Source organism: Ammospiza nelsoni, chromosome 3 (assembly GCF_027579445.1).
Source record: "Ammospiza nelsoni isolate bAmmNel1 chromosome 3, bAmmNel1.pri, whole genome shotgun sequence".
In the NCBI taxonomy this organism is placed as follows: Eukaryota; Metazoa; Chordata; class Aves; order Passeriformes; family Passerellidae; genus Ammospiza; species Ammospiza nelsoni.
The window spans coordinates 42740958-42753772 of record NC_080635.1 but is presented as its reverse complement, the minus strand read 5'-3'; the positions used below and the strand labels follow the sequence as shown (position 1 = coordinate 42753772).

General features: G+C 43.1%; 1 protein-coding gene across 1 annotated transcript in view; it reads right to left on the bottom strand.

Annotated features, from left to right (window-relative positions):
• Positions 1 to 12815, bottom strand: part of PGBD5 (piggyBac transposable element derived 5) — a 68175-nt gene that overhangs the window by 31287 nt on the left and 24073 nt on the right. Inside the window, exons 2-3 of the mRNA XM_059469153.1 lie at positions 10306 to 10733; positions 2208 to 2342 (exon numbers count right to left, since the gene is read on the bottom strand). Of these exons, the coding sequence (XP_059325136.1) occupies positions 2208 to 2342; positions 10306 to 10733 (563 nt within the window). The remainder of the gene's footprint in view (positions 1 to 2207; positions 2343 to 10305; positions 10734 to 12815) is intronic.

The window sequence follows — 12815 nt, the reverse complement described above, 5'->3', positions numbered from 1 at the left end:
AAAACTAAGATGTCTCCTCAGATGCATCTTTTTTTTAACACCAGGCTTAATTCAGGACTGGGGGACATTGTTTTTGGCCAGGAGCATCAAAGACCTCTTGAGGTTCCTTTTGTCCCTGAAAACCTGTCACATATAGGTCTCTCCTCTCTTCTGTGTGGGCCTACCTTTTACAGAGACATATTATTCAAATTTTTGAAACTGAATTATCCTGATTTATGATGTGTTGATAGTCTTATTTTATCTTGAATAAAAGGACCTCAATGTCATCATGTGGAAGCAGCGAGGGAGGGAATTCACCCAGACAGTATTAAAGAATATGTATATTTTGAAGGTTTTTCCAAGATTTGGCAGGTGATAGACAGGTCAGTCTTCAACTTTTAGAAAACAAGTCCTTTCTTCATGGTGGTAGCTTCACAAGAGATGGAAGGAAAGGTGTGTACATGAAGGGAAAAGCATTGGATTTATTTCCGGTTTAGATCAATTTTCTCCCTTTGTTTAACACAGGAAAAAAAATCAAAACCTCTGTTTTAATACTCTAAATACACCAAATAACCACCAAAAATGCTTTGGATTCTGCAAAACTGTTTGTAAGTGTGACACATAAATGAACACAGCATTTCAATCACATAATAATTGAAGTTGCCCATCCTCCCCAGATCAGGTTTTTCCATTTTAGCATGAAGGTACAGTCTTTTTCACTGGTCCCTAAGGTCCCTTTCACCCAGTCATTTCAGCATGCTGATAATGACAGCCAAGTCAAGGAATGAAAATAGAAGGCAGCTGGTAAGATAATCCTGGACGTCATCCGGATGCAAGTGAAGCACGAGCATCTAATTCATTAAGGGAGTGGGAGGATTAGGGTGGTGCTGAGCATCTATTCTGTTTAATTTGACATTCCATTAATTTAGCCTCTCAGTGGACAGGACAGGAGGTGCAACATAATTATGGCTCAGAATCTGAAACCTCTGGCATGTCTGAAGACTCATTAGTTTTGTGGCAGTTGGCTGGGGGGAGTGTGGCAAGAGATGAGCAGACTTTGTGCTCGCTGTGCCCACTTCAGTAATAAACTGCATGTAGGACTGGTGAAGCTCTCCTTGGAGATCAAAGACACTGCCTCTATATAGCAAATTACTTTCCAAGAGCTTTGAGAGCAGAAACTTCCAAGGATGCTTCACAAGGTGAGTCTATTTTGTATCAGACAAAATAGATGCTTTAAAACCTAGATGGAAGAGGTAGGATCCTAAATTTCTTCTCAGAGCTAACAGCATTGCTGAAAACACAAACCTGTGTTCCCAGTGAGCTTCTTTTCCTGCACAGCTACTCAAATAGTCATAATGATTCACCAGCCAAATCCTGCTCTGAACCAATGTTCAACTGCAGCAAATCCACTGGCCCTGTTCTGACATGTATTCAGCCTTAGCAAGCAGAGTGCACATCCTACCTCTGTACCACCACTCCGGAACATGTGGGATGCAATGTTTTCACAGGAGCTCTTGGGAGAAAGAAATATTGGTAAACATCTGCCCCCTCACCTCTAAGCATCAAAATAAATGACCAGATTTTTCAAGGGCTCTCAAAATACATCAGCTGTTGGGGAATCTAAGAATTTGAGAAGATGTTCCCAATCCCTTACAACAATACAAACAAACCCTTTAACATGTCTCTCACTCCAGCTGACATCTCACCTTGAAGTCACATCAGATTTTATTGCTTTGATGGAGAGGTAGATGTGTGAAAAGATGTGTAATAGGGGCCCCCACTAATATGTTTCTCACAGAAAAATTGACATCTTGGTACCATATTGATTTAGTCTATTGGACACCGCTGGCTATCACAGGTGCAGTGTTATAGAGAAAAAATCTGACTCATTCAAAATTACATAAGTCACAGTACCTAGACATTTAAATAAACTTAGGATATACAGACAGACCTTTTAACTGCATTTCAATGTAATTAGCTGAAGGCTGGCAGCCAGATGGACAGCATCAGAGACAGAAACTCTCAGTTAAATCATACAGCAAACAAAGCATCAGGAACCTGTCATCATTGTCCTTCACGTCTCGTATTCGCAGGAGTCAGAGGCCTCCTGCATTCAGACTGCAGCCCCCAGCCAGGTAACCAAGGGAAGTGACTGTTACCTTTGGTCCTGCAATACATTCAAGGCCCTGCTGGAACTGAATGAAGACATTTGAAGAGGTAAAACCCACCTGGCAGATGAAACCAGTGGATGAGCACTGCCGAACCCAAAGACTGAATTTCCTCTTTTTCCTCTTGCGCAGCTCCCTCTCTGTACAGGTCGCAATGAAAACAGGATCCTCATCTATCAGGGGCTCGTGTAGTACCTGCAAGTGGCAAGAAAAGAGGCAGGGAAAGAAATGGAAGAATGCATGATTGCTAAAAAAAAGGTGCTTTAATTGCTTTCAAGGAAATACAACCCTTGCACTGTGCTTGTGTGCATCACCCCAAACAGAGAATGAAACCCATTTTTGTTTGATGCTACCATCCAACAAAAACCACAGCCTGGCCAAGCACAGCCCATTATGGATAGCTGTTCTACACATAATTTGCAAACATTGCAAAGCACAGCTCTCACTTCTTACTATCTGCTACAATTCAACATCCCTCCAAAATGATACAGGGGATGGGGCAGGGAGAGTGGATTTTTAGCAGCATCCTTCTCCATACTTCTTCATAAGTTTCATATTGTTTGGCAGAATATTTTCCACGCAACCATCCCCTACAATTTGTTGTAAAGTACATTCCTTGGTTATAGCAAAGGAAAAGACATAATAAAGAGAGAGAGAAATTAAGGGAGGAAAAGATGCTTTCTGCTGCCACTTGAGGAGGTGGTGAAGAGACAGAAAATATTTTTCCTAGCAGCAGCAGCTTTAGGGAAGTCTCTCTTGCCTCAGGAGCTGAAAAAATTGTCAAAAGAAGGCAGGGATAAACCACCAGAGGCAGGAATAGAAAAGCTAAGACAGACTGAAGCAAGTAATGAAGACCTGTGAAAACGAAGCACTTTCTGCATTCTGCATTCAGATTATGTAAGTGGCTCCCTGTTTCTCAGAACTGTTTTGTTACACTTTTCTCCATTAATTTAGCAGCAAAACTGAAGTGCGCTACTGCTAGGTATCACACTGTGGAACTCACCTATAGCAAAGTACCAGTAGCTCCCCCGAGCTCGTGGGCAGCTGTGCATAACATAAACACACCTGAGTGCACCATGTGCAAGCGTTTAGCAAGCCACTTGTGAAAGTACAAAGCCTTGCAAACTGTTGAAAGGTCTCAGCTGATGAATGCTGGCCAAATTCAGCCATGTACATCTAAATCAGAGCAAGTCACTGCAGGCTCCCCTCCTTGTACGTGTGGGGAAAGCAGTCCCAGCAGGCCATAATTCATACCCTTGTAAAGACATGCAAAATAGTCAGAGGGTTATAATTTAAAGGAGTCTGTTCTTTTCCAGTGACCATCCCTCCAGGAGACAGGCTCAGACACAGGCATGCAGAGGCTTCCACCCTCAAACAAAGCCTTTCCACACCTGCATGTGTGCTGCTTTAGTGCACATCCATGCAGTCCATGGCAGAAATGAGAACAAAGCCACACTAAACCTGGGAGTGACACTTGTAGGAGAGATGTGGTGGGTGAGCAGTTAAGCACCAGAGATGAGCAGCTGCTTGCCTCCTGAACACAAGATGTTTGCTGAACATGATTCTGTCAGCCCAAAATAGGCACCCGTGCCCTCCCCACGCAGTGATGGCTGCACACTGTCATTTATACGCACTCCACTTCGCAACGACTCATGAAACATTCACAGGACCATCTGAAAGCACTCTTGCAAAATGTTCAAATTATACACCAAAATGCAGATGTGAGCAAGGAGAGCTGCACACAAAGCTATTTGTTCTTCCAGCTGCAGCTGCCCTGTTTCCCCACTGAAGCCAAATCTTCCTCTCTCAAGGTCCACACAGAACACAACCCTCCCTATCTAAAGGCCACCTGGGGCATTTCCCACTTCTGCCTCAGAGGATTCTGAACAGCGTTTTGCAAACATTAAACTTGCTTTTGCCTTTCTGCTTCTCAAGTGCAGAGGAAAGGAGCACATCCTTGGGATAGGGTCAGATACATGGTTAAGAATTTCTCAGCTTCTGGAAAGGCTCTCTTACCTGCTAGATCCCATTGAGTGGTGTGGTGTCACAATTATAATCTCCCCTGCTGTAGGATGGAGAGCAGCAGAAAGAAAAGGCTGTATAAGCATCACCTTAGGACATCTTCTACCCTCTGTCATTAGCTTTTTTCCTCTGCACCACAGCATCAACTCTCCTTGCAGCAGCTCGACTGCATCCTGTTTACCCTTCACACTCTTTCTGCCTTCTATGACACAGTAAGGCCTGTCAGCCTTACATCTAGAAAGCAAATCTGAATATTTAAAACCTCTCTTCATCTTCCTTTTCTTCCTGCCCATGCTCAGTCCTGCCTTCCCTCCTTCGTTCCTCTGTACTGAATTTAAGTAATTTCTCTGTGATTTCCAACTCAAATTTTGTGAAGATAGAATAAAAATGTGAACAGACTCGGGAAAGATGTGCTGTTGCTGCAAAGACAAAATGTGGACAGGCAAGAAAATGAACTGAAAACCCTGGAGCTTCCTTCAGAGAGTGGGGGACACCCACTCCACATGCAACCACTGCTTCAACAGCTGTAAAGAACTTTGGAAGCAAGGCACTGTATAAGCTGTTCTTGCCCCTGGCACTGACATGGTGTTTTTAGGACAAAAGTTGGCCCTGTTGCTACTGGCCCATCCTATAAGTTTGTTCACCCTCCTGTATTCTCAGTCTCCCTGCTTTTCCTGTAATCTCAAGTCCATCTATTTGGCAAATCCCCATGCAAAGTTATATTTGCTCCCTCTCTATTCCCCATTCTTGCTGTTGCAGCAATACACACTTTTACAGGAGTGAGCTTACTGCCCCCATGGCATATTCTTTCCTGCTTCTCATCTTCCTTGATAAAAATCTACTTTCAGGCTTAATCACTCCTACATGTATTCCTGGCTGCCTCTTCACCATCTTTTTCTCACTCCCCAAGTGCTTCCCTCTTCCTATTTTGACTTCCTATGATGAAAGATAGTTGGTGGATTTTCTTCATAGAAATCATCCCCATTTTCTTCTCTCAAATTCCCAGTTCTGTTCAGATCTCAGAAGCTCTTAATCTAGTTGCTTTGCTCTTCCTTTCCTTTCCTTTCCTTTCCTTTCCTTTCCTTTCCTTTCCTTTCCTTTCCTTTCCTTTCCTTTCCTTTCCTTTCCTTTCCTTTCCTTTCCTTTCCTTTCCTTTCCTTTCCTTTCCTTTCCTTTCCTTTCCTTTCCCCTTTCCCCTTTCCCCTTTCCCCTTTCCCCTAGTAATCCTTATCCCTGATAGATCTACCTGCCAAACCTTCACTCTTTGTTTTCCCCCCACTCTGTATTTGTACTCCAAGTGTTGCAAAGGCAAGATTCCAAGATGGGACTCCATCAATTGCTCTGTCTCACAATATCTTTCACTCACAGAACAAAACAGCCACTGTCAGGAGTGCCTTTCTTTCTTCTCCATTTTAGACCATTTCCAGTGCTCTTTCCACACCAAAATTCCACCCATTCTCTCTCACAGAGTCCAAACAGGCTTGTAGACAAAGCCTAGAATCACTAAGTCTGTTGCACTTGGAACTCCTGGACTCCATATACTTAGATAATGAACCAACATATCCGGGAAACATCTCACCCTGAGCTCCATGGCCATCCACAACACAGGCTGTCTCTTCAGCCTGTCTCCTGGAGAAACTGCCTCAGCTTGCCTTGTCTCTGGCTTTTGGTGGGTACCACCCAGCTGCAGAGGCCCCTTGGTAACCGTGTCTGGATGCACAGTCAGTCATTCCTTCTGCAAGGATAGCTTGTGCTTCTGCCTCTCTGCTCCAAAGCTCCTCCTGTCTAATCTAAATTCTCTTGCTGGTGTCTGACATCTCTGCTTGCATATCTAGCTGCCAGTTCTGATTCCATTATGCTGCATTTGAGAGCATCTCCCTTCCCTTAAGAACCCCTCAGTATTTCCTTTTTTGGTCATTGCAGATGTCCCTCTCCTCCTGCTGCAGATATCACTGGCTAGTGAATCTGAATGTCAGTCTTTACCTCCTACTTGCAAAATCTCCTCAGCCAGGCAATGCCTGCATTTTCCATGCTTTCTGAGTAAGAGTTCTAAAATGGCACTCAGAGTAACAACCCACCCAACCAGACAAGTTTACATCCAAACCCCTCAATCATCCTGCAACAGTTTTACTTTAATTCAACATAACGCAATCTTCTTCTACAGACTGCTGCTGGAAAGCCATTTTCCTAGTCACTCACACTGACCACACCACTTTTCTCTATTTCTCTATCACAGTTCTTCTCCAGTATATCAGACAGATTCTTTCTATTCTCATTTTTGAAGTCCTGCTTGGCCTTTCCACATTTTACAGCTCCTCTCTGCCATCATTCAAAGGTTAACTCTGACTTCCAGTGAAGCCATGATTCCATGCTCCTCTGCCCGTTTTTTCAGTCATCAATCAGTCCTCTTAAGAAACAAAAAGTCGGTTCTTACAGCACTCCATTACCATTAGGTAACTTAAAAATAGCAATGAAGTTTCATCGTTTTCTGCTGCCAAACTCTCCCTAAAATCTGGCATCACAAAAGGATCAACTGGCCAAGAGCTACAGGACATCAGAAATTTACCTTGCAACTCAATATTCCTATTGTTCCTCTGTCTGTCTTTCTCTTGCTCATACTTGTCTTATATTTGGCCAGCATACTCTGTATATTTATGTATTTGTGTCACTCTCACAGAAGCTCTAAGACAGAATGATTCACATTTGGGACCAGCACCCTCAACTCCTAAAGAATCATTTTGAGAACAAGAAATCTGAAATATAGAGGTACAGCACAAGCAAGGTCTTATAATTTGGAAATACCCAACATCAAATGAACATATAAGCATGAGGACAAAAAAGCAGGTTGCCCCTAAGTGTTTTCAAAGAGGCTGTCATCTAAAGCTGTGAGCTGCTTTGGAAGAGCTATGTTGAAACTGCTTAGCTGTACCCTATGATACCATCAAGAGTGAAACACAAAGAAGCTGCCCAGTAATTGGCCAAAGTTGAGCACCATGCCCTTGGAGCAAGAGGTTGGACTTACATCTCTCTTTTTGCCAGGGATTCACTCCTGCTGGTGACTGTTCCCAGCTGATATTTCACTGGGCAGATGCAAAACTGTTTGGTTCCAAAACATCAAAGAGAAGGTACTTTAGAGGGAGAGGGAAGCAGAGAGAGCCTGGAGTTATGCTCCTGACCTCTCCTGCACCAGTCAGGGACAGCCAGAGACAGCAATCCTGTCTAGCCACATCCTGCTGATGAGCATATAAACACTCAGCAGGCACAGAAGGATATTTGAGCAGTGATGTTATTTTCCGTGAACTCCTCTGGTTTCTGGAATTCAGTGTATATCCTTGGCAGGTGAGTATCCTTGAATTTGTTGCTCTATACCTCCCAAGTGCAGGCAGGGCATCCTCCCTGCCTTCAGGCTTGCAGACAGTAGCACAGCTACAAAGCTAAGTAGCAAAGAAATAACGCTGCTCAAAAGAGCAGACCCAAATCACCACCTCTTGTTGCTTAGGTAGAGGTAGTGTTTATTTATACAGATGATGCTGAGGAGGGATAAGATGCAGAGAATATTCCTGTCATTTGTTTTACCAGTCTAGGTCAGAACACCATTTTTTAAACTTCAGAAACTACAGCTAACACTGCTGATGCACAATTAAAATGTTCTGGACTTTCAATTCCTTCATAAGCTGGAGAGTAATTATTTCCTTTTGTTTGCTCAGTATATTTAGCAAAATAATTATAATTCACTAGATTGTCTTCTTTGTTTTGGTATGCTGGCATAGTTCTTTCTCCCTGTTTCCTTTCATAGCAACTGTGGTGTTATTTTTTACAAGCACATTTGGGTGGGGGAAGGGGTCACAGACAAGAAAAAAAAACCCCTAAGTATTTTCTGACAGAAGTTCCACTTGAAGAATCTTTTCTAGCTCTCAAAAAAGAAAATATCAAATCTACAGAAGAAATAAGTGTGAAGGCAGATGTTGTACTGCCTGATGGATGCAGATTGTTCCTGCTCTGTCCATAGGAGTGAGTTAATAATGGCATCTTCCTAATCTGTGCTCTGTGAGTCCACACTGCCAGAGGAAACAAATCATTAACAAGCCTACCCATAAGCCCACACAGCCCTGCTGCATTCAACAGGAGCTGTGATTTAGCTGTTTGATGCCACTTACAAGAAGGTAGCATAAAGCTTGTGGGTCAGCAGCAAGCCACCCAGGTACCACAAGTCTCATGTTTAAGATACAATGTACCTTAAGCAACAAATCCATTCTGACCTTGGGATTTCAGGTATCACTGATCACAGAAACCTGGGTCCCCCTTTCCAATTGGCTTTCAGAGGCAGAAATTCCAAAAGCCCATCTAAGTGGTTCTTTCCTCTCATCTTTCCATTTGTTTCTGTGCAACTGTCTTATTATTTTTAATTATTTCTGGTATTTCTCACTGGGCATTCTGGGTTTGATGTTTACTGCAGTCTGCATTCAAGACAATTTGCAGGGAGAGGTCTTTCCTGCTGCTGTGAGCAGATGGGGTCCTCATCTCTTGAGACAAGTAGTGTGCTGCCCTGACTGATGGCACCCAGGAGGATGTCACGCACAAGGCTCCCTTCAGAAGGAGGCCTGGAACATCCCCCAGAAGCCTACTGGAGGTACACTAGGGTATTTTTAACAACAGATTCAAAACCTTATTCTTTCTCACAGGGTTATTTTTGAAGCTGTATTTTAGTGCTTTTTGTTCCACTCAATATCACTGAAACATGCTGCATAGAAATCGCTGACGTAAACACTGACAAAGGAGCACAGAAGTGGAGGAGAAAGGAAGAAAATTGGGCTGTCTCTACTTCTTCCCCCTTATTTTTTTTAAGTAGCATCTCCTTACCAAGCTCAGGATAATAAAACATTTTGCTTGTGAAGATTTAGATGTTTTGCCACTGCAAACAGGGTGCTGTGATTTTATCAATTCAGTTCTCAAGCCTTACTTGGGATGGGGAATGGGAGAGAGGATATACATGCAAATAAAATCTTATCCCTTAATGGATTTGCACTCACAGTGTGTGCCACAGCACACCATTCTAAGCATTTGCATTAGGCACAGTGATCAATTTCTAAAGCCTTTATCTTCTGCCCATTGAAGTTAGCAGCCAGAAGGATTAGATTTCATATCTTTAAGGGAGCTCAGTCCCAACAATTCCATGTTTCTCATTGCCTGTTTTGTCTTAATGGAAACATACCTTGCATAGCTCAGTGAGAACACTCTTCCCTCCTCCCTTCTCTACCTTAACAGCTTTTTAGGCAGCTGTGCTCTCATGGGTTATATAGGTATGATTTTTATTGTCTATAAAATAAACTGTAATCACTCGCCATTTATTTTAGGCACACTTCAATGGATGTGTAGCATTTATGCCTTCATTAATTTTGTGCAGTGGGCAAAAATGGGATGCTTCAGAAGGAAAAGAGGCAAAGTAAGAGGACTATGGATACAACACCCTTTCCAAATGCTTAAGTGAAATGTTTATGTTCTGGAAACAGAGAATTGATTGAAAAGTTATATCAAGCAGTAACATATTTCATGCTTATTCCATTTACTTTCCGGATTTCTGAACACAACCAGTAGCAACAGCTTCAAAAGCAGATAATTTGTATTGAATGAAGTTTAAATAGATTATGATGAATATGAAAAGATTTTCACCTGTCTCCCTTTCCAGTCATGAGGAAGCAGCAGTGTTACTGGACCATACAGCAAGCACCTACTGCTAAGGTCAGGGACAGCCACCTTAGCAAACTCAACTCCTCCATCCCTCCAGCCCAGCCCCACCAGCTCTGCCCCTTCTACCCTTGCACAACTTGCAACCTCCCATCCTCAGGTTAGCAAAACCCAATGCCAGCCTCACTGAGCAGTGTCCAGGCTTGTTTAGGTCACTAAAGCAAACAGCTGCAGCTCAGAGAGCACCATTCCCACTGAAACCTGTTTGGTGCCTGCACTGACAGACACTGATGGGCCCTCACACAGGACAGTGCTGCTTTCTCTCTTGCTTCAAGGAGGCACTGCAGCACAGCTTCACACTGGGAAGCCCCAGCTTTCCCCAGGCAGCTGTGCTGTGCACTTTCTGTCCCAGTGAGACAACCAGGTCAGATGTGCCCTGCTTAACTCTTACCTGGGCTTGTGAAGGTCTGAAAGCAGAGTCAAAGCCATTCTGCAGAGAGTCCAGAAAAGGCTGGATTTTGTAGAGGCTATGCGTTGTCTGGCTCGAGCGGAAGGCCACAATGTGGAAGTACTTCAGAATCTTCTCAAACCTTGATTGTGTCATGATAAGTGCAATGCTCTTGTTGCTGTAGAAGCCGCTGCTCCAGATGCTGAGAACAGACTCACAGTGGTGGATGCTGGTTGATATCATGTAGCCTAAGAAGGCCTTCATTTCTGTCAAAGTGACATCAATCCAGGCATCGTCACTACCAAACCTCTCCTGGTATTTCTTTGCATACATGTTGGTTTGGACCACCATATTCTTTAGTACATTGTCAGGGACAAAGAGCTGAAAAAAGTCCATGGCACTGGCAGTCAAGGGCATTTTTCGTGTTGGACCTAGGATAAAAGAAGGAAAGATAGGCACACTCCTGATCACCACAAGGCACATCCAACACCAGAAATTAAAAGCATGAGTATTTTTCTCATGCAAATGATGGTATGTACCCATTGCCTAACAGACTTCACCAGGAAACTCCCCCTCCCCCCTATATCCTTCCTCCTGTATGATACTATACACTCTGAAAAGTTTCTCCTCTGCTCTGCGTGGTCATTACTTTGTAGCATGCAGGCTTGTGAGACAAGCAGGCATTTTATTTCTCCACTTACACATTACCTGCAACTTTTATCCTCAGCAGCTGTTTTGGACTCTTTCTGGATAGTTTTTCATTGGTCCATATGCATGTCAAAGCAATGCCTTCCTCCAAACAGCCCAGAAGGACAATGTGAGTCCTCCAGAGGCAGCACTGCCCTCATCCCAGATGACATGATTCCTAGGCTCTATAACCTGAGGTGCACCTTTCCTCCTGCACCTCCAATTCCTGCCTAGTTCACTGTCATAATTCTGTGACTTTCATATCTGCCCCTGCTCCACATAGAGTCACATACAGGTCTATGTGGTTTAGAATTTTGTGCCTCTACCACCACATTGGAGTTTTATCCTGCACTCTGATATCCCCAAGAAAGCACATTACCAGAACAAGTCAGTTACCATGTGGCTAGTGCCACTGCCCCACATCACAGGGAATATTTTTAGCACTGTAATGCATGCAGTGGTCCTCTTCCTCCCATAATGTAATAAGCCTTGCAGTCCCATGCTGGGATTACTCTAGCATTTCACTGATCTTGCACCTTCTCTGCCAGTTTCAACTACTCCATAAGAGGAGGGTGATAAAAACAAAAAGGAGGCTCTAAGGACTGTATAAATTCAGCCAGTCAGACACCAGATTACACCAAACTGAATTAGGAACATCAAACCCACAATACCAGGGATGCAGACACCAGTATTTAAAGCCCTCTCTCCTCTAATCCCTCCCACAAACTAACCAAGCTCCATTCCAAAAGTAGTAGTTTTCATGCTTGCACCTTGTAGTAGTGTTTTAGTTATCAGGTAAGGGCAGGGAACATTCTCTATTCTACAGAAGCAGTGAAAACCAACACCATGAGCTAAGCAGCCTCCTCAAACCCAGCAGACAGGGGAGCACTTAAAAGCAACTCTACACTGCTGTGACAAAGAAAATGTCATGGGTATAATCCCAAACCAAGAAATACTGCACCTTAGTCCAGCAGCCTTTAGCCCTAGAACTGTCTGAAATACTCCTCCTAATCAAAAGCAGAAGGCATACAGCTTCTCATTTGGAGTTGTGCCCAACAAGAGCAAGTCTTTCTTGCACTACAGGGCTGTCTGGATCTCACATCAGCTCTCCCAGCTGCATCAGAGATGAGACTGACCATCACACAAGCTGGCTCTGCAAAGATCCACTAGCACATTGCTCCGGTCGCATTCTCCAGCACCCTTGTATCTCACTTCACATTCCCAGTCACAGCAACAACTACAGCTTGCAGAAATTTTCCATGAAACAGAACTACAAGGAATTACACAAATATGGTGGTTGGCCTTGATCTTAAGCCTTAATGTTTGAGTGCACTCTGGTGAACTCAAGCTACTAGAAGGACAATAAAAATAGACTTTGAAACAACATCAAGACTTTTAAACAGTAAACGTTCAGATTGCAAAGAATGCCAAAAAGCAAACAAAACTGGATTTTTTTAAAATAAAAAACTATCTATTTAAAGATTACTTTCTAATTTTAATTTGTGAGATTGAGAAACTTTCAGCTGAAAGCACATTCCTCTATATTGTAAGACCAGAAGAAAGAGCCTTGCACAAACCATGTTTTGGTAAGAACAGAAAATTTCAGCTTAAATGATAAAAGGTTTTCATTACCAAGTAAAAACTATGCGGCTAGAACAGATATATTTACTTCACCTTAACTACTAGTGCAATAATAAAGCTTCTTAACAAATGTTTTCTTCTTTTGATCAGGAGATTTATTTTCTGCTGGCACTGGCTAGCACTGTTAGAGCTCACAAAAGATGCTTTATGCATGATTCTGTATCTTCATTCCTCCCCATAACTTA